We start from the raw sequence: 24,147 nt of genomic DNA, 5'->3' as shown, positions 1-24,147 counted from the left end.
CTATTCCTGTATTGAGACTCACTTCTCAGGTGACTCTAGGCTGTATCAAGTTGACAATTAAATCTTCATGGGTAACTTTGTTGATGCCATCAGAAATCCAGTTCATGCAGTAAGGAATTTTCTGCTTTCTATGACCCTAAGCTTGGTGCTAACAGGGCTCCTTGATGCTGCAAGGGGCTTGGTGAGCACTTGCTCAGTGTGTGACTTTATTGAACTTTCTCTTCTGGAGAGTAGCCTCATGCTGTAGCATGGAACAGTCTCCTAACAGAGGTATTGACTCTGCAAGTCTGCAGTTCTCAGGTCGAAAAGTGCTGTGACAGAGCTGTGTTCACTGATAAACGGTTTGCTCTGGTGTCGTCTGTCTTCCTGCAAGCTCTCCGCCTTTACTGATGTGCGGACTGCAGTGGGGGGAGAGGGGCGACAGGGTGAAGGCTGAGTGGACACTGTCACAGCTGCCCAGCTGCTTCCTTGTGTTCTTAGCAAAGCTTCTGGTTTCTGATGTTGGAGGTGATGTTGGTGAGCATAGGTGACGGTTACCTAGGGAAACAGAAGTGTCCCTCCTTCTTACAGCACTCTAAAAGATGCTAGCCCACCTGCTTCTGCAAAAGCAGAACAAGTAGGACAGAGGTCAGGAGGGGGAAATGGCTGTGTGGCTTCCTTGTACTCAGTGAAGGTCAGTAGGTCACGTGAGTCTAGCCTATGCTGACCTAAGCATGCATCCTAAGATCCTGAAGAAGCTGCCCACCCAGTGACTGCAGGGAGAATCTGGGCCAGTGAGTCATCAGAGGAGTCGTAATGGAGTAAACACAGAACCAAAATTAGGTCTGGAGAAAGCTGACAAGGATGTAAGGAGTGAGGCTGGAGCGGCGCCTCAGTAGTTAAGACCACTTGCTGCTCTTGCAGAGGTTGATTCCCAGACCCTCACGAGAAGCTCCCCCTTCAGGGCACCCGCACTCATGGGGTACACATAGGCATACACATAATTAAAAAACGAAAGAGAGACAAGGCCAAAGAAGTGGTATCTCCAAGAAATCCACTTTATGTATTATGTATTTAGAGACAAGTCATTGCTCACCCTGGACTTGCTGTGTTGCTCAGGCTGACCTCGGACTGTCAGTCTGCAGTCCCGGCCTCCCGGCTGCTGCCGTTACAGGTGTGTGTCCATGCCTGGCTCCAACAGTCCCATGTTAAAAAGAAAGTCACAAAGCAAAGTAAACAGATGGAGAAAGCGTCTTGTTTTAATAAGAATCAGACAAAGCCTAAGTGTGGAGTCAGTGGGGAAGTGGGCTTCAGTGCAGAGCCAGTAACAGGGCAGAGAGAGAGGGACAGTTAATTCGAGAAAACCTAAGAGCACTAAATGCTTACACACCAGGATTGGTGTTAAGGGACTGTGGTTGCACCAATGCCACTGACAAGAGTTGGCTGTCCTGGTCATACATAAAAAGTGTAACTGAAGGAGAGGGTCAACAGTATGGCCCTAAGTGTCTGAGTCGGTTGGAGCTCGCTTTGTACTGAGCAGTGTTTGCCGCATCCAGTTCTGTTGAGAAAGAATGCCAGACACATCAGTCCTCAACCGAGAGTGAAAGCTGCATCTGTACTTACACTCCAAGTGTGCCAGGGAGCACTGGGTTCAACAGCTTCCAAGCCAGGCAGAATGGAGGTGACTTCAGTGGTGTGTCAGTCCCTGTCAAGCTCAGCTCGGTCACAGAGCAAGTAGTCATGAAGCAGTTAGCCAGCCACCTAAGGCTTCTGCAGTCCTGTCTGTGTGGAATGGGGTAGCTCTGCTCTTCTCACACTGGAGAACACAGAGTGAGAGGAGGCATGCGATGCTGAGCACCCAGAGGCTCTGTGCAGCGTTCCCCACTGTGTGATGGAACACACACAGCAGGATTTGGACGAGGCCATGTCAAAATGAGGCCTCCTAGAGGGAGACACCAGCTCCTACTTAATCAGTGGGCCCCAGAGGTGCTCTCTCTCTGAGGCAGAATAGAGAGAGTTTACCAAAGTATATCCTAGTGGACCATGTCACGAAGTCTTTTGTGACCTGCCTGTTGTCCATTTGATCATAGTTCTTAGAGAAGTGCATGTGTGTTTAAGCCTTTCCATAGAAGGGAGCTCTATTGCTGTTTGCAGCTGTCCGCTTCAGTTGCTTGAAAGTCTTGCAACACCTAACTGTCTGTGCAGGATGCCTACGTCAGAGCAAGAATCTGGACTCTGGCACTTTCAGTTAGAGATGAAAAGACAGTGGACTGCACAGAGACCAAGAGGGAATTGTGTCACTGTTAACAGTAAGAAGGTAGGAACTAGGGCTAGCTTTATGGGTGAGCCATAGAGGAACTCATCTGAATTGTTTGTGGAGAGTCTCCCATGGCCTGCCCAGTAATCCTGTGTGAGTACTGCTGTCGTCAGAGACTCATGGAGTGACCCCTAAAGTCCTGCACTAGGACAGCGGTACAGGCTCAAACAAAGAGCCATACAGTGCCATCCTCACACAGTAGTCTGAGAAATGACTGCATGATTGCTCTGTGTCTGTGTGTACCAACCAGCTTTACGGTTGTCCTCTACGTTTTCCTTCTAGGGATTCTGAACATTTGGGAGCTGAGAACCGGGAGGTTCCCTATCTATCGTTTTGAGCATGATGCAAGAATACAAGCCCTTGCGCTGAGCCGGGAAAAGGCCATTGTTGCCACAGCCTCTGCTTTTGACGTTGTGATGTTGTACCCCAACGACGAGGGGCACTGGCATGTAGCCTCAGAATTTGAAGTTCAGAAACTGGTGAGCTCTTACTGTGCTTGTTAGTTTGCATTCAGAGGATCCTGATCTGACATAGGCAGAGTGACAATGCCCAGGGCTTCTGTCCATGAAACTCCCAGCAGCCCACTCAGACAGGGCTACAATTGCCTTCATTTCCCCAAGAAGTCCAGAGCACCTCAGAGTGGTGAACTGACTTTCCCGTTTTCCAAGCTAAGTTGTGACTCAATCCAATTGCTGGGCTGTGAGGCTAAAGCTTAATGTACAACATTCCCTTAGTGCACATGAGGCCCTGGGTTCCAGCCCCACTCTTCCTCTTCCTCCTCCTCCTCCTCCTTTTCTCCCTCTTCCTCCTCTTCCTCTCCTTCCTCCTCTCTCCTTCCTCCTCTCCTTCCTCCTCTCCTTCCTCCTCTCCCTCCTCTTCCTCTCCTTCCTCCTCTCCCTCTTCTTCCTCTCCTTCCTCCTCTCTCCTTCCTCCTCTCTCTCCTCCTCGTCCTCCTCGTCTTCTTCCTCCTCCTCTTTCTCCTCCTCCTTTTCCTCTTCCTCCTCTCCTTTCTCCTCTTCCTCTCCCCCCCCTCCTCTTTTTCTTACTGTATTTGGGTATGTGCTCATGAGGTGATGGGTCTTCTGGAACAGGAGTTGTAAGTGGTTGTGAGCTAGTAATGTAATTCCAGGCATTTGTAAGAATCACTATGTGCTCTTAACTGCTGAGCCATCTCTCCACCCCCAGCTTCTAAAACAAAGCAACACCACAGCACATGCAAACACTGAGGTGGCTTCAGGGCCAGGGTTTGTTCTTACGTTGGTCCCAGCCTCCTTCCTCCCAGCGCTGCAGGCTCACCCTGGAAGCTCCAGCTTCCCTGCTAGTCTAACACCTAAGTGAACAGCAGTGGTTCACTGCAGTCCGTGTGGCAGAAAGTACTCATCCCACACAGTTGTCTCCCCTAGCGGTGGGAGTGGCCTTTGAGGAGGTCCACGGGAGCCAGTGTGGACTGGGAGCTTGGCTTAGGATCCCACACGAAGCTGAGCCAGCTCTGGAGGTTGTGCACAGGGCCGACAGCTTCAGTTGTCCACCAGTCTTGTTCACCAAGCAGAGATGGTTTGGTGATGTGGCAGTGTTCATCTGTCTGTGCCGAATTTGTATTTCATTTGAGCACACACCATTTTGGCATGAGCCAGGGGAGTAGAGGAGCTAGCCTTGAGCAGTGAGGTTTGGGGACCTGGAACCGGCCCTCTCTCCCTTTCCCTGTGGGATCTTTGGATTTGAATACCAAGCACCAAACACCTGGGGTCACTGCTTTAGATTAGCTCTTCAGCGCTCAGTGGTCCTCTAACAGGACCTGACACTGGCAGCTGTAGAGAGAGACTTGGGGTGCAGGGCTTCCATTTGTTCTGTGGACCAGCCACAGTTTCACAAGCTGAGAATCCCTCATGAAGCGTAAATCCTGCATTGGCAGTCAGTTGCCGTCCTGGGGCTGACTGGAAGCTTTGGAGGTCGTTGACACCTCCCAGTGAATGCTGCCACTGCCAGTCTGAGTATGGGCAACCAAAAGGTGGATTTTAGGAAAGTAAGACGTGAGTTTCTGTAGAGACAGGAGTGAGCAGCCCTTGTGGGGCAGGTCAGCTCTCAGCATTATTTTTTAGTCTGGGTGCCAAGTTACCACAGTGTATGCTGTGCATCCCTGGATCAGGCACCCCTGGCCCATGAAGCCGGACCATCTTTGTTCTCTGTGTTTCCTGAATAACTGTGGCAACGTTCCCGGGTCTACAGTGTTAGCTTGGAGCAGCTGGCCTTTGTGATGGACCCACAGCCCAAGATACTGGGCTGTGCAGCGCGATTTGGGCCTAGGATTAGCAGAGGCACCGGGTGTTTGCTTATGCTCAGCTCCCCGGGGCAGCCTGCAGAACCTGGGCTTTTGAGCGCCTCTGGCATATTATCAGCGTGGTGCCGTCCCTTACACCATGGATCTTGATAATTCCGCAGTAGCTGGCCTTCAGCATCCATGCTGTCTGTGATTACTGAGCAGGTGCAGCATGGCGTGCATGCTCTGGGGAGAATCGGCTCACTCCTGGAGTGTGCTCCCCCCCAACCCCATGCCGTCAGAGAAAGTATGACACGAGGGTGGTTTGTGTGTGCTGCTCTCTGTCCTCAGATGGTCACATGGCATGGGGGTGGGGTCCCTGCCTGACAGGCAGTTCAGCTCTTGTGGTGTTGCATTCTGATGCTCACACATACTTGACAAATGTCTCTCTGTTCACTTGAAACTGGGCAGTTTTACTGTTTCAGTGTCTGGTAAAACAACAAAACAAGTAAAGAAAGCTCTAAACACTGCCATGTTCAGGATTTAAAAGACCGGTAAGACCAACAGCTGGAAATTGTCTTTCCATCTCCCAGCCTGATCCCTCCTGAAGGGGTAGCCCACTGGGACTTCTGCTTCCTGCCCCAGTTCCTCCCCCAATGATCCCAACTCGGATCATAAGGAAGACTTGAGGTTTTCTCCTGTGCTGGTGTGGCTGTGCTCTGTCTGCACGTTGACAGGAATGGCTTTTCGTGACATCATGCACAAGCCTGTGCCATGCCAGGTGTCTGTAAGCACTGATAGAAGGGCCTCCTGGGCCACAGTGAGCTCACACCAGTGCTCAGTGCTGCCATCCTTTCCTTGTAGGAGTTGGACTGGATCCCAGCTCCTGTGCACCTCCAGCTCTGTGAACTCAGGCCTCTTGAGCCTCATGCTGAGTCAGGTGGAAAATGCTATCTCCCTGGACTTGGCTTCCCTTCTCAGAGTGCACTTTGTTTTCACTGTTCGAGGCATCTTTTCATTGGGCAGGAGCCATGTCCATCCCTGTCAATAGTCCCTGTGCTCAGCTGTTTCTTGACTGTGCAGACTAAGTCAAGGTGACTGGGGGACCAAACAACTTTTCTCTCCACAGGTTGACTACCTTGAGATAGTCCCGAATGCTGGGAGGTACCCTGTGGCAATAGCCACTGCCGGGGACCTGGTGTACCTGCTGAAGGCCGAGGACTCAGCCAGAACCCTCCATTATGTGTATGGCCAGCCTGCCACATGTCTGGATGTCTCAGCCAGCCAGGTTGCCTTTGGAGTGAAGAGTCTGGGATGGGTGTATGAAGGAAACAAGGTATGGAAACCGTGGTTTGCATGTATTAACAGGGAGGTGTGAGTTTGTTTTTTAAGGTGGCTGAAAAATGAAGCTCTTTCTGGTTTGGTTTGGTTTGGTTATTTCAAACAGGGTCTCACATATCCCAGGCTGGCCTTGAACTCACAGTGTACTGGGAAGAGCCATGACCATGTGCACCACCACACAAGCAATGTGCTAACTCTCAGGATGCTCTTGTTTTCAATTAGGTCAGGGCAGTATGTGAGCATGGCAGAAAAGTCCAAGCCATGACATGAAGTATGAGATGGGGCTCCTCCTCCACTGTACACAGGTATCCATGAGGATGACAGACAGACAGACAGACAGACAGACAGACAGACAGACACAGATGCATCTTTAGACTAAGGACAGATCTTTGCAGACGTGGGGTCATGGTATGTGAGCTGTTCCATGCCTAGTGTTTTCCTAGCAGTGTACCTTAGGCAGTGTTTCATCTCTCATGTCCCCAGCTCTCTAGCCTAGAGTTCCAGCTGTGGTTAGAGCTTAGAGGCTGTGTAGCCAGTGTTCTCCCTGGTGGCCGTGTATTGGGCCACCCTCACTGTTCAGGCTATCTCAGGCTTGCTACACCACACTGCAACTTGCCGAGCTCCTTGTGCAGTCTGGGTTAGATGCTTGGATGTGTAGGTGGTCACTGCTGAACCACACGAGGTGAAGCCGGTGAGACAGCTCAGCAGGTAACCATGGCTGTAGCACAAACCTGATGACCATCCTCCAAGCTCCACGTGTCTGGTACGTGTGCTCCGCCACTATTCACACGTGTACACACACAATAATGTAATGAAAGTAAGAAGTAGAATGACTGAGCAGTTTCCGCCCTAGTTTCTGCTGTCGTCAGCAGGCACTCATGCACTCACACGTGCAGGACAGGAGCACAGCTACCGTTAGCCCTTAGCTGAGGGATGCACTCACACGTGCAGGACAGGAGCACAGCTACCGTTAGCCCTTAGCTGAGGGATGCACTCACACGTGCAGGACAGGAGCACAGCTACCGTTAGCCCTTAGCTGAGGGATGTCCTATCTGCAGATCCACACCGTGCTGCCAGCAGGCCAAGTCCTCCGTCTGAAAGCTCATTTCCAGGACACACCCCCTGCAGGTGCGATCAGGACCGAAGGAAGGCGTTTCATTTGGCTTTAGGTCCTTTCCGGTTTGCCTGCTCTTGACCCGTTGGCAGTTGGGGCCTTCTAGGAGGGAGTTCCCTTTCCTACAGAGGGTGCCATGAACTGAAGAGACGGGCTCTGCACTTACACTGTCACGCCCAGTTGCCATGACCCTGTGTGACCTCACAGAAGTTGCTCAGTCTTCTTTTGTCTGTTTCTCTTTCTCCTTAAAACAAAACATCTTTTAGATTAGTATTTTCCGTTTTATGTGTGTGAGTCACACACCACATTTCTGTGCACCACATGCATGCCTTGTGCCCCTTGAGGGCAGAGAGGGCTTTGGATCTCCTGGAACTGGAGTAACATACAAGTGGTTTTGAGCTATCATCTTGGAGCTGGGAACTGAACCTGGGTCCCTTGCAAGAGCAGCATGTGCTCGTGGATGCCAAGTGTCCCCAGCCCCTTCCTGACAGTACCTGCTAATGAGTGCCCTCAGCTCTGTGGAAGAGATGTGTCCGTGCTCATATTAGTGTGAGACGTGGTCTTCACTCACATTAGTAAGAGATGTGTCCTCGCTCACACTAGTGAGAGATGTGTCCTAGTTCACACTAGTGAGAGATGTGTCCTCGCTCACACTAGTGAGAGATGTGTTCTAGTTCACACTAGTGAGAGATGTGTTCTAGTTCACACTAGTGAGAGATGTGTCCTCGCTCACACTAGTGAGAGATGTGTCCTAGTTCACACTAGTGAGAGATGTGTCCTAGTTCACACTAGTGAGAGATGTGTCCTCGCTCACACTAGTGAGAGATGTGTTCTAGTTCACACTAGTGAGAGATGTGTCCTAGTTCACACTAGTGAGAGATGTGTTCTAGTTCACACTAGTGAGAGATGTGTCCTTGCTCACACTAGTGAGAGATGTGTCCTAGTTCACACTAGTGAGAGATGTGTCCTCGCTCACATTACTGATGTTCTGTCAGCCCTGGGCTGTGTTTTCTCTCATCTGTTGCTCTCACACGGATTCCAGGCTCCTAAGACCATTTGTACATTTCATTTTTCACATGTATTAGAGCTGTGCTCAGCAATGGAGGCATCGTGGCTACTAGTTACACGTGCGGGAGGACCGCACTGGTTACACATGCGGGAAGACTGGTCAGTGGCACCAAAGCCTCTCTGGAAGGTAGCACTTCAGCCTGGGATCCACTTGTGTGCTGGAACAGAGCCATGTTCCTAGCTAGGAAGCCTGCAGTGAGGACACCAGAGTGACTTCCTGGGAAGGGGTGGGTAGGAGGTGCTGGTTCCTGACAGGGTTTCCTTCCTCGCTTGGGAAGACTTGGACTCCTGGTGGAAGGCCCTGGTTGCTGGTTTCTATCTGGTTAGCCTGCACAGTCTTGTTTTCAGAGTTCTCAGAGATGTTGGGTAATAGTGACATTAAAACTGGTCTGCGCAAAATGGTGTTTGTAGTTTCTGTCACTCTCTCTCCAGGTTCCTAGGGCTTCAGTTGCTAATAAATACGGGCCACTGAGTCAGTCATACTGACTCTGCTCCTCTCTGCACGCAGGCCTGCTTGTGACTCAGATGCACAGGCTTCCTCTGGTCATGGCACGTTTCCTTGTCATGACTCTTGAGCTTCCAGCCAGGGAAAGAGTTGATTGTAATCTCAGCTGAAGGAGACACTACTTTTTAAAAAAAAATTAATGCTTAGAAATGCTTTATGCCTCAAATAACTTATGACTAGTTTTGTTGCTTTTGGATGACTTGCTCTTTGAGGTGGAGGTAGCTGTCGACAGGATGTTGTTAGGCATTATTCAGATTCCAGCAGCGACATTCGGTCAGTCAGTGTCAGTGCTGCACAGTCCTCAGCCCAGCACGGAGATGGCTCTCCATCAGGAGTGCTACGCAGCCGAGGAGGGAGGCAATGGGGACCAGCAGAGCCTCCGTCTTCACTGTGTCTTCTGCTTTCTCAGAGCAGCCGCATTCCAGTCACAGTTGCTGTCTGAGTGAGGTAAGCCACACTGCAGGCTCTCTGTGAGTTGGCTGTGCGTCCAGCTCGGCAGTGGAAGTTCTGCGCTGCTCATTAGGCTGCCATGTGGTTTGCCTGAGCTGTGCACACACAGGGAACTTAGGCCTGTGCCTTGGGCCTCTACAGCTAGGACTCAGACGAAAGCTTTATGAGAAAGAACAGAGAGTTTGATCTGTCTTCATTCATACCTGATATGGGGCTGGGGCTTAACGACAGTCCACTAGTGAGCAAGCTTGGTAAAAGCCTGCTGAAGCCCAGACACTGATTGATTTTGGTCGGGAGCTTAACTCTCCGTAGCCTGCAGGGGTGTCCAAGGGTGCTATCTCTGGTCACCGGACGATGTCTCTGTCCCATGTGCTGACCACACTGGTGGCTCAGGCCCCACAGTTGTGTGAGCACTGAGAAATGTGTTCCGGCGTCCGCCCTCCATCCACTCAGCTGGCAGGTCATACAGGCATCGCAGGTACTCGCCACATCACTGTGTGGCTGGCATTGCAGTGTTAAACAACATCACACACTGATTTCTCCACACTGGTCCCGTCAAGCGACTGACATCTATTAAAAAGCCATTTACAGAGCTTGTCTGTCTGAGCTGGGAGCAAGGCTGCCCTCTGTGGTGCAGGGTGGAAGGCCTCGGAGAGAGAGTGCTCTGCACACCTGGACTCTGATGGAGCCATTGTTCCGAGGCTTGATTTGGAGGGCAGGGCAGGTGGCCACACAGCATTTACCAGCCTTTTCTTTGGCTATACAAAGTCAAAGAAAATGTCTCATTTATAATTTTGCCTTTACTTTAAAACAGATTTTTAAACACTTTTTATATGTATAGGTATTTTGTCTGCATTGTCTATTTGGGCATTAAGCATGCAGTACCTGCAGAGCCCAGAAGAGGGCATCGAACTCCTGGAGTGGGAATTCCAGATGGCTGTGAACTACCAAGTGGGCTCTGGGAACTGAATCCAGGTCTTTGTCATAACAGCCAATACTTTAAACCTGAGCCACTGCTCTAGCCCCTAGAGTACTTTTATTCTGACTCGATAAAGCTTTCTCCTGATTGAGAAGTTGAGATACGGGAGGTGCCAGGCAGGAGCTTCTTCCCAGAGCGTGTCAGCCACTGCCGTCATTTGCTTCTGGAGCCAAGTTGCTGTTGCCATTCCTTGTGCGTTCTTGTGAGATGGGCCTCTCTTTGTAAGTGTGAATGCAGCCAAGCAGAGGCCTCTCCCTCTCTCTAAAGTACGTATGGAGCCCGGTTGAGTGGCTCTCACCTTTCGTCCCAGCCTCTAGAGCAGAGGCAAGCAGATGTGTGTCTTGAAAGCTAGCCTGATCTACATAGGGAGTTCGGGCCAGTTAGGGCTCTCATGAGAGACCCCGCCTCAGGAAGACAATCGTGCAGTGCGTAAGGGCTGGAGCCCTCCGCATCACTGTTTGCTCCTGCTTCTGCCTGTTGGGCTCGGTTTGTAAGAACATCACAGAGTCCCCTGCGGTTGTGTGGTCGGGTTTTAGAGCTGTCTTATGATGGCCTCACATTCTGCCCACTCTGCAAGAGTGTGGCCTGTACCAGTGTTCACAAGGTAAGCTCCTCTCTGAGGACTTTCTGGGTCAAAGCAGTGTGTCCTTCATGACACTGACAGCGCCCACCCCACAGACTTCCTGGGTGCCTCTTCTCTAGGCTTTGCCTGACTTTGCTGTTCAGTTCATACTTTGTATCTCTCTACTTGTAAGGCCTCCTAGCATCGTGTGGCAGGGCTGGCAGCACTTGGGCCAGTGTCATGGTGCAGAGTGGTGAGCGCACTGCTGGGTACCTCCCCACTGCTTTCTGGGTACTCCTCTGGGGGTCCATGATTCTGTGGACCGCTTGTCTGGCCTCTCTTAGGCAATGAGGGATGGACCGTGACTTCTGGGTTCTGTGAGTGGTTCTGAGCAACCGAAGCTTCTATGTTGTCTCTAAGGGCTTTGCTCACTGCATCAGACAGTCATGGAGTGTCCCAGCAAGAGCCGCTGCTCAAAGGCCTTTAACTTACAGCAGAAAAGAATTCCGAGTCCCTGAAGTCTGTTCTTGGATTCACAGACTTGAGTGTAAATGTCACTGAATGGCAGCTGGCAGTAGAAGAGACAGAAGTGTCTGACCACGTCACTTCACACTGCGGTGCGTCCACACAGCCCTCAGCATGGCCCTGATGCTCCAGCAGCCTCCTGAGATTGGCTTTTGTCTCACAGTTGGGAATTCATCAGCAGTGCTTTTGTTTCTGTAACCATTTATAACAGCACGCTACCTTTGTGAATCCCTTGCTGCCTGAATGTGCTCGCTCTCAGGGTGGATGGCTGGAGGCAGGAGCTGCCACGGGCGAGCACCAAGCTGTCGATGAGCCTCGTGACTCATAAAGGGAGCCGGAGCCCACTTAGTGCTCTTAGCATCGCTCTGTGGATCTGGACATATTTCCCAATTTAGTGCTGAAGCTCTTGGCATTTGATGGCAGATTGTATTAAGCAGCACGCGGAGTGCATCCTAATCAGGGCAAGGGGTGAAGTCATCGCAGGCTGGAGTGTGCTGGGCAGGGAGGCTGGCTTGGGCTGCAGCAGCTTACATCACGCTAGAAAATAATTGCCCATGTGCAGCCAGGAAGAGACTTGGGATTGGTTGCCTGCACTGGCCACAAGGTGAGCGTCTGTCTGGAGCCTTGGGTCAGAGTGTGCTGCAGACGGGCTGCCTTCTGCTGTGTCTGCCAAAATCAGAGAGCCATCTTTTCTTCTGTTGAGGTTTCAGCTTCCGAGACTCAAGACTTGATACTTCACATGCAGGACAAGCAAGCAAAAATTGAAAGTGTGTAAAATATTTTCACATTCTCTCCAGAACTTTCTATCTGATTTACTTCTTTGTTGGGGCGTTGATGGCTAACTCCTGGGGACCTGTTTTCTGGAAGGAAGAGGGCCGAGCACTGTTATGTGCTGTCACGTCAGTGAGCATGACCATCAGTCCTGGATGATGAGTCAGGCACGCTTCCCTCTCTGTGTCCAGCCTGTGCTCTGTAACAGTGACCGGGAATGCAGAGGTCCTGTCCTGTGAGGGTGGACACGGGGAACTCTGGGAATTCCAGAGTGCTGAAAGTCTCAAGGATAATCGGAGAAACGAGAAACAAAGACTCCAGGTTGTTCTGTGCAGGTTTTACTCTTAAAATAATGCCCATCCCTGATCTTGTTGGTATTATTGATGAAGGATGAATGGCATACTCTTAACTTTTAGTGGGAACCATGACACATCCCCACAGACCCCATGGTGCTTGGGACTGTCGGTGCCCCTCAGTGCAGCAGCCTCTGAGGACTCAGACCTGAGCGTCTCTAAGGCCATGCAGCATGGAGGGCTCTGTGGAAGCTCTTCTTGTTCCTTTTTGGGGAAGGTAACTGTGACTTAGGATCTGTGGTTCCTGGAAGGGTGAATGACATGCTAGAAGGTTTGACTGCTGGGCTGTACAGGGCTCTCAAAGTCATAAACTTGGTAAAGTTACTTGCCTTAATATTCCAATTCATAAATTGGGGTAATGCTTGGCACGTCTGGTGCTCCTGTGCCCACTAGTATTGGGGTGAAGTTGGAGTTGTGCAGGCAGAGACAACAGGCCTGTGGAGAGAGGTGGCCCAGGCCAGCTGGAGCTCTAGTGATCCCTGGGAGGTGTGGGAGCCCAGGTTAGCTTCTCTTCCTGAGACTGGTTTGAAAGAGGCCTATGAGTGGAAAGGGCCATGCAGAGCTGAAGTGAAGAGCTGATATGGGCGCCGTGTCGCTGTCAGGCCTTGTTGGCAGGACGGGCACACACCTCGGAGAGCTTCTGTTTGCGCACACTCTTGTGTGGTTTTGTGTGCCACTGATGTTTGTAATATTTCCAGATTTTTAAATCAATTTATAAGTATTCTGAAAACATTGACCAAATTTACAAAGCATTATATTGACAAATACGACGCCCACTACCCTTCCTTATTAGGCTTTTGAGTTAAGATTAGATTTTTATTTAGAGTCTAATTTTTCCAGAGGCTTCCCTGGTTATATGTAGAATTCCTGTCCCAGTTCACCGTCCTACACACGTGGGAGACTGAACTTGGAGTTGACTGTTGGGATTGTTTCCCCAGCACAGATGGGGATGGCTTTGATTTCTCTGTGCCAGAGAGTCTCAGGGTAAATATTGCCCAGATAGCAGCTAGGTTTGTCAGTGTTAGAAATCAGCATGTTGTCCAAGATATGAGCGAGCCTGCTGGAAATGCTTGCCTCCTTCCAGGCGTGAAAACAGTGACTCTGGGGTGAGCTGCATGTCTCCACTCGGTCCATGCAGTTGAGGCTGACGGGCTGAGCAGGGAAGGAGTGAGGCAGAGTAAAAACACACAGCACATGGCCTGTGTGGGCTCAGTCTCCAACTATTTTAGATGTTTACTGTATTCAGGTAACACCCAGCAGTTAAAGTAGAGGGCTTATGCTCTGTCTCAGTCCCTAGAAGACTGTGCTTTATTATTGTACCCTGCACATCTGTCTTCTGTAAGTCCTGGGTTAGAGAGCAGGGTTAGCACTGGCACCAGTTACTGAGTTGCACATGTACTTGTACTGTGGATGCCAGACTACTCCTTGCAGCATCCCTCAGCAGTGAACTACAGGATGGTTCCCTTGCAGCTAGGCAGAGGAGAACTAGCTCAGCCCGCACGTGAGCAGCCTGCACGTGAGCAACCCGCACGTGAGCAGTCTCTTGCCCAATTACAGGACTGGACAGGGTTGTGAAGTTTGCTGAGCATTAAACGAGACTTCAAGACTTCGGGTCCTCTGGAGGCTCACCATGAACCGTGAGAGGCAGCCCCGCCATGACCTGGGCCCTAGCCACTGCTTCCCTCCTCCTGGAGCATAGTGAGTGAGTGCACTGATGAGGGAGTGCCAATTTACTGGACCTAATCCCAGTCCATACCCAGTTTTCTTCAGGTCCCTTTCAGAGTCTAGGCTGAGGCACTGGCCCGAGCTCTTATTCCTGCTGTGGGCTGGGGTCCACTTGCCCATTTCCTTGGGTTGGGAACTCTTACATCTTTTCACAGGAGACTTTGAAATGCACACTGAAAATGCCCCCAGAGCTAAATATAACCTTGCACCCCTCCTCCCATCCCTGCACCCTGCACTCCTTGGCATATCCACACACCCTGTACCCCTACCCTCACCCTCACTCCTGCACTCTCTGGCATACATGTACGCTCCCGCAGACCCTACATTCCTTGGTACAAACTTATACACCAACTATTTCCAGTTAGATCAGAAAAATGGCCCATGCCAAGCACTGTGGCCTTCGAAAGTCAGACACCACTTAGCTTCCAGCTTTCTATCCACGCCTACAGTCTCTGTACGCAGCCCAGAGATGTTCACCTCTTGAATGTGGTGTTCCTTCCTGCCCGGGATTAGCGGATGCCTCCTTTCCCTCTCCCGGCTCATCTCCTCATGTCCTTCCAGAAGCATAGGCCTCGGCTTCAGCCTTGTAGTCCCTCCCTTGACCTTAGCACACAGGGACCCACAGCTCACATTTTGACCCTGTTGCTAACCAGCACTGTAGCCCACAGCAGCTGGGAAGCAGCACAAGTAGTTGGAGCACAGAGGTCCTAACATGTCTGAGGTTGGCACCCACAGGAGCAGAGCTGGTGAGAAGTGTGTCTGGCCAGTGGGTGGCGTTCCCAGAGCTACCATTGACATTCGTGCTGGGACTGCATTTGGGGTGTCCTGGAGTAGAGGTTTAAAGAACAGGCCCATTGATGGCCAGCTTCCAGTGAAGCCTACTTACAGAACTTCTTAGCTGGGTGAGAGATGTGTCCTCTATCAACTTCATTTCTTTATAGGAAATGAGAAAAGTGGTAGTCTCGCCTTGTAGCATGTTTTAGGGTCAGATGAACTACAGGCACAATGGAGTCCTGCACACAGAATTTGCTGCTCTTGGGAAAACCCAATTTGGGCAGAGATCAGAAAGGGGCTCTCCAGTGTGGTAGCTGGGGTGGGCAGGGCATCTCAGGTGGCTTTCCGTCCAGTTTCTGCTGGCTAAGTGTAGGTGGTAATTGAGACTTATGAGTGTATTCAGGGCTTGTAGGAGAATGGAGTGCCACACTGCTCTGCGCGTCCCCAGGGATAGCATCATGGACTGCGCAGCGAGCAGAAGTTGCTATACTTTGGGAATAACAAGTAAATGCATCCTGTCTGTGGACTGTGTACCCATAGTAAAGGCTCTGCCTGTTCCCTACTGACTTTAGCGCCCCCCCCCCACCCGCTGACCCCCTCAGCTGCCATTTGTTTCCAAGGTCTGGTTTAGGGACCTTCTGCCAGTCCATCCTCTGAGCCGCTGTCTCTCTAATTTGGGGCTGAAACAGAAGTCACGCTGGTCAAAAGAAAGGGCAATTCGGTAAATGCCTGGCTTTCCTGGCCATGCCATCAGGCCTACAGGCTGTGAGAGCTCTGGTCTCCACTTTTCACCTGTCACCCTCCATTGAAGACACTGTAGAAAGAGCTTGTGCCCCGCTGTGCCGCTTCCATTTCTCCATACAAAGTGCACGCACTGATGCCTGTCTCACAGGCCCCGTGTGGCCTGTGGCCTTAATACCTGTGAACTGTGTAGAAACTATCCATGCTGTTTTCTGTGACGAGGCACAGTGCACAGGCCCTCAGGCTTTAGGTGTGTCTGCATGGACAAGAATCGCCTCCTGCTCACCTCAGTGCTCCCGGTGCTCGTGTCCTTCCCCTCTTCCCCTGTGGAGATGCTTCTGTAAGGAGATAGCCGAAGCAGGCAGAAGCTGCATCTGCTCACTGCTCTGAGGAGAGCTTCACCACCCAGGGTATGTATAAGGAGACACTCGGGGACCCAAAAGTCCTGTACTCCACAGGATGTGCTCACTCCATTCCTTTCAGGCTTGGGTCACAGGAGGTGTTGGTTTGGCCTTGGCCTGGTCCTTTGTAGACATCTGCCCACATCACAAAGCCCTGAGCCTGGCACAGCCTATGTGATTGGCACTGCCTTCCCAGGAAGAGCCTAGTCCTGGAACAACCAGGGTTGCAGGTGCATTGGCACGTGGTAGGGAGTGTGTAGGGCCTTGCCTACCCAGTGCCTGGCTACACTCAGCAACACCGTCCTGTCCCTGAAATATCTTGGCCTTGTGGGCTTGTCACTCCAATTAAAACTTACGCACAAGAGCAGCCAGGCTGTTTCTCCTTTGTGTGAGGGAGCGTGGACAGTGCCAGAGTCTGTCTTGGAAGCTGTTGGGGGGCTGTTTTCAGGGGGCTGTGCTCATGTCAGGGAGCCATCTCTTCAAGCGCTGCCTCATGCAGGGTGCTGCTCAGGGCACCTGAGAGGCAGCTTCTGTTTGCCAACAGTTAAGTCACCTCTGAGACGGTGGTGAAAGTCATTCTCCACATGTTCACAGACACGGCTGCGCCAGGCCTCACGCTATGACTTATCTCTGGCAAGGACTTAAAATCGTCTCTGGCTGGTTGTCAAAAATTACATCATATCAGAGTAAACTGCTTTTAAATCAGGCATCCATTATTCATGTATATTAACTGCTTTTTTATTTTTTATCGGCTGTTTTGTATGTGATTTACTTTTTCCCAAGCCTCCTTGCCCTCACCAGTTGTCCACCTTTCTCATCCTTTTTTTTTTTTTAAAGCTGAGCTCATCTGTAAATTCCCTGGGCCATTCACTTAGCCTTGTGTGTGAAGCAGCGTGCGCACCTTGCTTTGTGGTGAAATGTATCAGTTGTTATTACCAGGATGCAAAGCCTTTCCCTTCCTGTCTCTTCTATTTGCAAAAGTGAGTGCTGGTGGCCGTCTCTGCAGAGCTGCACCGTGCAACGGAACTGCTGGGCAGACAGCAGACATGTGTTCGTGTTCACACTCAAAGCCTGTCTTTCTAAGACAGCATCACTCATGACCATGGTCAGACAGTGTGTGGGGGCTGCACGCTTCATCTGCTTCTGGTGCACAGCCAGGCACTGCTCTGGAATTCAGAGAAGTAGGCCCATGTTCACCCTGTGCGGCTGGCATCTGGTGGTTGTGGGACATTTCCCTCTCTTCTGGCATTGTTACTGCCCATGGCACTGCTGAGGCCTCGCTGTGTGCGGCCAGTGTTGTTCTTTCTCTGCACTTCCTTGAGTCACTTCTCCCAACCACTCAGACGTTTTCCAGAGTGGTTTTCAGTTTATTCACTTTGTCAGTGAGCCCCAGGCTGCCTTTCTACCTGAAATGTCCTCATTTCACTGGTTAGATGTGTGTTGGACCAACGTAGTAATCCAGTCTCAGTCCCATCTGCATGTCAGCAGTGTGTCTGAGGAACTGCTCAGATCTAGCTTCTAGCTCATGGGGTCTCCCTGGATTGCCCTCAGTCTTTGCTTAGCTCCCCTTGAAGACCAGCCCGGCTAGATTGCTCAGTCTCCTGAAGAGACTGCTGGTTTTGACATCCACTGACACTGGTGCAAAGGTGGTCGTGGTCGTGGCCGTGGCCGTGGCTGCTCATCCCTCTGAGGACTCCTCTCCCTCTGCTGTTGGAACGTTCAGTTCTCCAGCTCCGAGCCAGGCTGGGACCCAATGGCACTGTGTGTCAAAAACAGAGGGCGGGATCTCTAAGATCATCACTTGGATTTAACATTCTGTGTTTCACTCCGGCATCTGTGTATGGATTTGTTTATCCTGTAGGGGATTTCTGATGATTCCTTTCAGCCATAGCAAACACTTAGGCAGTGCCTGTTGAAAGCTTCTCTGTTCACTCTGTGGAGCTCAGGTTAGATGTGTGTTGGACCAACGTAGTAATCCGGCCTCAGTCCCATCTGCATGTCAGCAGTGTGTCTGAGGAACTGCTCAGATCTAGCTTCTAGCTCATGGGGTCTCCCTGGATTACCCTCAGTCTTTGCTTAGCTCATCCATCCGCACATTCCGACCCCCAGACTGGATGCAGCCAACTCTGTCCTTAACCTGAAACTGTCAGTGCTTCAAAAGCCTGTCCCTGCTTCTCTCTGTGTCTAGGATTCATCCTTTATTGTGAGCAGATACACAGCTGGTATTGATTTTCAGGTACCACAGAGGTCTGAGTGGCTCCAGGTGATGTGAGAGCATTATGCTCCTCTGAGCTGAGCTGAGCTGAGCTGAGCTACACCAGGGCAAGGTCCCACCTTCCCACCAGCTCTCTAAGGCATAGGCTCAGCTTTATGGAAAGATCTCAGTTGTGATGTCCTCTGTGCTGACAAATGCTGGGTCCCCACCTAACATTGTCAGGGGTCCCCAGAGCAGCTGCTCCTCCCCCTCCCCACCCCTACCCCTGCCAGCCTCCCTCAGTCCTTTGTAATCTCAATGCTCCCTTCACTTTGGGCTCCTGCATATGACACGGATTCCCTTGTGGTGAGTGGAATGTGCAAAGGGAGCTGACTTGAGCTACACTCTGAGACACTTTCCACCACCACCTCCTCAGACAGCGAGAGAACCCACTGTGGGCTTCTGCCTAGGCAGAATGAAGCAGCTCTGTATAAAGCTCAGGTCACCTGGGAGTGGAAGAAGGAGTTAAGCAGTAAGGAAAAGCCCAAACTGGAGTGAGTTCTAGGTTTGATCGGTCCCTAGTCTGAACCAGTTATCACTAAATACAAAAGCATGCGCCTAGCCAGATGCAGGCCCACCTAAGGACCATGGCGTCTGGTACCTGCTGTAGTGCTGAGCTGTGTCAGAGGTGGGGCAGCAGCATTTCTGCTCTCAGTGTTTGAGAGCTGCAAGCAGATGACACAGTCTACGGTGGCACTTGGGAACAGCAGATGCAGCACACATGTGTGGCGTTTGGTGGTGGAGAGAACAGAGCAGAGCACACTGCCTGGGTGCTAAGGCTGGCCTGCCCTGTTGAGAGCTGGCTTCTGCCTGGGCCTCTCCCCCAAAAAGCAAAGTGTATTTGGTTGTGACAGGAGAGGTCGAGTAGCAGGGAGGGAGGGGGAGGGTAAGCTGCGACTTCAGTCTCCAAGAGTTAGGTCAGGCCTTCCCTCTGTGTCTTTGGCATGTTCTCCATCCCTGTTCTGCACGCCCCTTATTTAAAGGGAAGCAGGAAGATTCTCTTTGATTCTGGAGGTTCTTCAATGCTGCTGTTGTGGGGAGAGGCAGCCTGAGGCTCCAAGGAAGGGAGCCAGCCACTCTCTGAAGTTTTGGTAAAATTAAAGTCAGAGTTGTGTTCCTCATTCATCAGAACACAGCCACAGTTCGGTCGGCAAAGCTCTTGGAAGGCGTCTCTGTTGGTGGTTCCTGCTTACAGATGGCTGATGTCAGTCCCAGGTTTAGACGGACCTCCTGTGCTGAATCCTGCTTTCTCAGAGTGGAGAAGGAGAAGGGGGTGGCAAGCTTTAGCTGACCCCTCTGTGAAGGTAGTAGCCACCTTCTGGCCCTTCTGTCATGATTTGTCTGGAAAGCCATAGCCTCCAGGTGGCGCCCCCAGCAGACCTGGTGTAGAAGATGCAGGCTCCCCAGCTAGAGTAGTCGCTGATGGTTTCTAGATGCTGGGCCTGTCACCAGCTCCGTCCTAATACTATGGCCAGCACAACAGCCCTCCTGCTTGAGACGTCAGCTGCTAGGACACAGCATTGCAGGGGCTCTGTGGTCCCAGAAGAGGCAGGTCCCATGTGGGGACGAGTGGGCCAGCTGGGCCAGCAGCAGCTGGCACAGATATGACTCTTTCATCTGGCAGTATGTTGGCTGCCACACCCGTTCACTCCAGTGCCTGCTACACAGAAGAAGATTTGTAAATGTTTGTCACCCGGCTGTTGAGTGATTTATCAAAAACCAGATAGAAACAGCTTGTTTATCAGAATGGAATTGTGTGTTCATCATGGAAGCTCTCCTAGTCATTCAAAAGACCCAGAGCTTCGTATAGTGGAGACACATCTGTAAAACACCAGCCCACAGAGAGATGAGTTGTGCATGTACAGAGCAAGAGAGACAGACCTTTAACCTAAAAATCTATGCATTTATTTCCAGACACCACATTCTTCTGTTACATATTTTATTATTTTATTGTTAAACTTACTATAAGAGGCATTATATTTAAAACATGTCTTTAAAAGTAGACTTGAGCAGTCAGTATAGTTGAAAGCTAGGATTGTAAAGCTGTGTTTTATCAGAAACAATTCAATCTTTCTGAGGGGGAAATAAACAGAAAACTTGCTGCTGATTCCCTTATGACCATGCGGCTCTCGGTCCCAGAGGGCCGTATGGATCCACCTGCACTGCAGACGGAGAGGGAGAGCTCACAGCGCGCTGCCTGCAGCTGTCCTGGAGACTCAGCGGATGGCAGCACACGGCGTCTGCCTGCTAACACTGCTGAACCTGCACTTGATGCCAATCTATCGACTCGGTGGTCACATTAGTGCAGAGCACCTGCTCCCACATTGTAGCTGGGGGGGAGTTTCCCCTTCTCTCAAGCATCTCTGAACACCTCTGAGAACAACTCAAGTGGTCGTGGGTTAAGACTCACCCAACCAGGGCAATAAAGAGAGAAATTAGTCTAATGCATGGTCTTAACAAGAGGGAGTGTGAGCATGAATAATTGATGTCACTAGGCTGTGGCAATCAGATCAAATGAAGTCCCATTTGCTCAACCTTATTAAAAGAGAGAGAGTGTGGGAGGGAGGGAGCCATGGTAAAGGTCGTTAAGGGACTTGTAGCGTGGAAGACCTGCCTTGGAGATGGGGATGTGTTTTCCAATCTCTGTGGTCTTTAACTAAACGCAATGGTAAAGGTTCTCTTTGGATAGTTCTGATCTGCTGAATTATTGAGCACTTTAGAACTGCTCGGCTGCCGACTTGGATGTCTTCATGATGAATTTGCAGAGTCTTTTTGGCGGGGATTATCTCTCTGCCTCACTCAGATGATCCATCCACTTGTCAAAAAGGAACTAAAAGGAAGTGGAGACTGCTGCCGCCTTGTGTGAGCCTCAGTCTTGTGCTTCTCCCTCTGCGCCAGAGGCCCACCTTCCTGCTGTGCGCGCTGACATGCTGTGCAAGCAGAAGTAGTGACGTCTCTGTGATGATAATCAGGTCTAGAATGGTTTTGTTCTTAAAAAGTTAATAGATCTTTTTAAATTGTTACATAGCAGCTGTACTCATCCGGGCTTCCTTGGCTTTTCTCTGCATGTGCAGAACAGAGCTACACCTGGAACATCTTACCTCAGAGCTGCTGCTTAGTGCTAGGGACATTGTCCAAACACGCGGTCAGGTGGCTGATTGTCACGGTTCCTCCTTCCGAAGCCACCTGTAATAGTGTCCAGCTCAGCTGCTGAAGATGGATTTGATCCTGTCTGTATTGGAAACAGCACCATCTTAGTTATTTAAATTGTTTAAAAACATTCTTCTCAGGAGCCAGGCATGGCACATGCCTTTAATCCCAGCACTCAGGAAGCAGAGGCAGGTGCATCTCTGAGTGGGAGGCCAGCCTGATCTATATACACTGAGTCCTAGGATAGCCAGGAATACCCAGTGAGACCCTGTTTTTAAAAATAAATAAATAAATATAAACAAACAAGCACACTCAGCTCTCTGTCTGGAACTTTTCTTGTTCGCTGCATTTTGTCTTGTGGATTAGGCATTAAGAAGGTGTTGTAGATTCTGCCGCTGTCTTTTGACAGTAGTTAATTACCCTGACCATGCTGTTAAACTCCTACAGACTCTTGAAGGGTCATGTGTTAGAAATGTGTGCCACCTTGAGATTGATGGTTCCCACTGTGGAGATGATTTAATGTGTTAGGAATTTCTCAGGACGGACACAGGAATCTCCACTCGTAAGTGCTAAGTATCTGGGTTGACCAGAAGAGCACGCGCGGCCTCTGCTGGAGGCCAGAGCTGCTCTGCAAACCCAGAGTGTTCACCGTGCACTCAGCGGAAGTGGAGTGGGAAGGTCTGCGCACTGTTCACTGAATGCTGCCCAGCTGAGCTAAAAATGTCTTTCATTACAAAACTGACTGGACAACAGGCTATGATGACTTACACACTCTGGAGGCAGAGGCAGGTACATCTCTGTGAGTTCGAGGCCAGCCTGGTCTACAGAGCCAGTTTCTGGACAGCCAGAGCTACATAGTGAGTGAGACCTGTCCCAAAAAACAAGCAACCAAAACCCAAACCCTTACTCAGGGTCTGACTCCAGGAGGTGTCTGTGTGATCTAGCCTTCATTCTCCTCTAATGAGGAAGAGGCGCAGCCGTCCAGGAGGGTGACGGTCGCTGCTCACTGTCTTTGACACCCAATCTGGGAGGGGAGAGTGGGGGAGGAGGTGCTGTTGGAGTGTGGCTCGGCGTGAGCGACATGTCTCCATGCCGTAGCGTCTGCAGTAAGGCTTTCCTCAGCTCCTGTAAGCTCTTCAGCTAACCCCAGGTCAGAGGCCAGGGACTTGTTGCTTCCATTTCTAAAACAACCAACAAGCAAACCCAGAAAACCAGGTGTGTGGACGAGGCTTCAGCTGAGCTGTGCGGGGAAAGCTAGCTGACTGCTGCTCATCCGCCCAGGACTCTTGGTCTTTTGTCACTTGCTCGGCCATGTCCCTCTACTGTCAGTGGCCTGCAAGTGTCCAAGCCATTGGGCAGCAAGACGTCTCCTGGGGACAGAAGGAAGCTCACTCCCCAAGGGTGACACAGTGAAAAGTGGGTGATGTCCCCTAACATATGGGACTGACACCCTGTGTTTCTTCCCCTCAGATCCTGGTGTACAGCCTGGAAGCAGAACGCTGCCTCTCGAAGCTAGGCAATGCCCTTGGAGACTTCACCTGTGTTAACCTCCGTGACAGCCCTCCCAACCTCATGGTCAGCGGCAACATGGACAGGAGGTAGGTCAGGGCTGGAGTGCCCGTCGTCTTGGCCCTGAGCTGTGAGTGCCTCATGCTTCATCCGTGCCCCCAGGCACAACCCCCATCCTCTGCTCTTGGAGCACAGTCTACATTAGGTAATAGTTGGACCTGCTACGCGTCCACCCGGTGCGTGAAGCTCCACAGGACAGCTCCCTTTTCCGGCAGTTGGTGGATGGTGCAGAGAGATCACTTGGAGGGTCTTTGTCCCCCTGCTGCAGAATTTGTTTGGCACTGAAAAGCTCACTTTCCAGCATTACAAACAGTAGCCTAAGGGATGCGTCGTGTTCATCACAACAGGGCCGTGTGCCAAGAGAGACTAAGACTATATTTCAGAGCACTGTGTCCCTCTGGTGACAGGAAAGAGACTTGATGGGAACAGATTCCAGTTTGTATTTAGCTGATTAGCGGCCTTCTCCTTAACGTTGGCTGAGGGAGTCAGTTTCCCCAGCACACGGGCTAGTGCCAGCCTTTCTCGCTGCAGGATTAAAGCGTTTGAAAGGCCCTTCCGGTCCAGATTTTAGTTTTCTCCCCGTGTCTCGTCTTCTCCTTTGCTTTCTCTCTGTTTTTTTGGCTAGTTACCTGCTGTGTCTGTTCCAGTGCCCCAGAGAGAGGTAGACTGGATGGGGACCAAGGCTGCTGGCACCCCTCCCCTGGGCCCGGCCAGGCTGCAGGTGCCGAGCTGCTCTGCTGTGGGTATCAGCTCTGAGGCGGCCGTTTCTTTGTGCCAAGTCCCGAAGCTCTGTCCCAGTAGGGCAGCAGTTTGCAGAAATCACTGTTGGATCACACAGCATTTCCAACCCCTGGACCTCACCCACCAGCCCCACTCCTACCTACAGAGAAAGAGCCCAGGGGCTCCTCAGAGACTCAGAATGGGGCTTGCAAATGGAGCTCTGAGTTTGCTGTGCTAAGGCTTGGGGGGCTGGAGAGATGGCTCAGTCAGTAAATGACTGCTGGGCAAACACACCCTAAAGGTCGATCCCAGAATCCATGGTTAAAGCAGAAGACGAGGCATACTGAGCATGGTGGTTCACACGTTCAATCTCAGCTCTTGGGAGGCAGAGGCAGACGGATCTCTGTGAGTTCATAGCCAAGCTAGTCTACATGGTGAGGTCTAGGCCAGTGAAGGCTACATGCTGAGAGCCTATCTAAAAATAAAACAGTAACAACCAAAAGAGGTGTGCCATACTTGTCTGTAACCATGGGGGAGGGGCACAGGCAGCACTGTCCTCAGAGCTCAGTGTGGCGAGTCCAGCAGCTCTGGG

At 51.1% G+C, this 24,147-nt stretch overlaps 1 protein-coding gene across 1 annotated transcript in view; it reads left to right on the top strand.

Annotated features, from left to right (window-relative positions):
* Positions 1-24,147, top strand: part of Fbxw8 (F-box and WD repeat domain containing 8) — a 92,948-nt gene that overhangs the window by 54,666 nt on the left and 14,135 nt on the right. The window contains exons 6-8 of the mRNA XM_076922590.1: positions 2,579-2,775; positions 5,683-5,889; positions 22,737-22,864. Coding sequence (XP_076778705.1) covers positions 2,579-2,775; positions 5,683-5,889; positions 22,737-22,864 — 532 coding nt within the window. The remainder of the gene's footprint in view (positions 1-2,578; positions 2,776-5,682; positions 5,890-22,736; positions 22,865-24,147) is intronic.

The sequence above is a fragment of the Arvicanthis niloticus genome, chromosome 24 (genome assembly GCF_011762505.2).
Source record: "Arvicanthis niloticus isolate mArvNil1 chromosome 24, mArvNil1.pat.X, whole genome shotgun sequence".
NCBI lineage: Eukaryota > Metazoa > Chordata > Mammalia > Rodentia > Muridae > Arvicanthis > Arvicanthis niloticus.
Note: the sequence above shows the minus strand (reverse complement) of the source record. Positions and strands in the feature narration are given on the sequence as shown.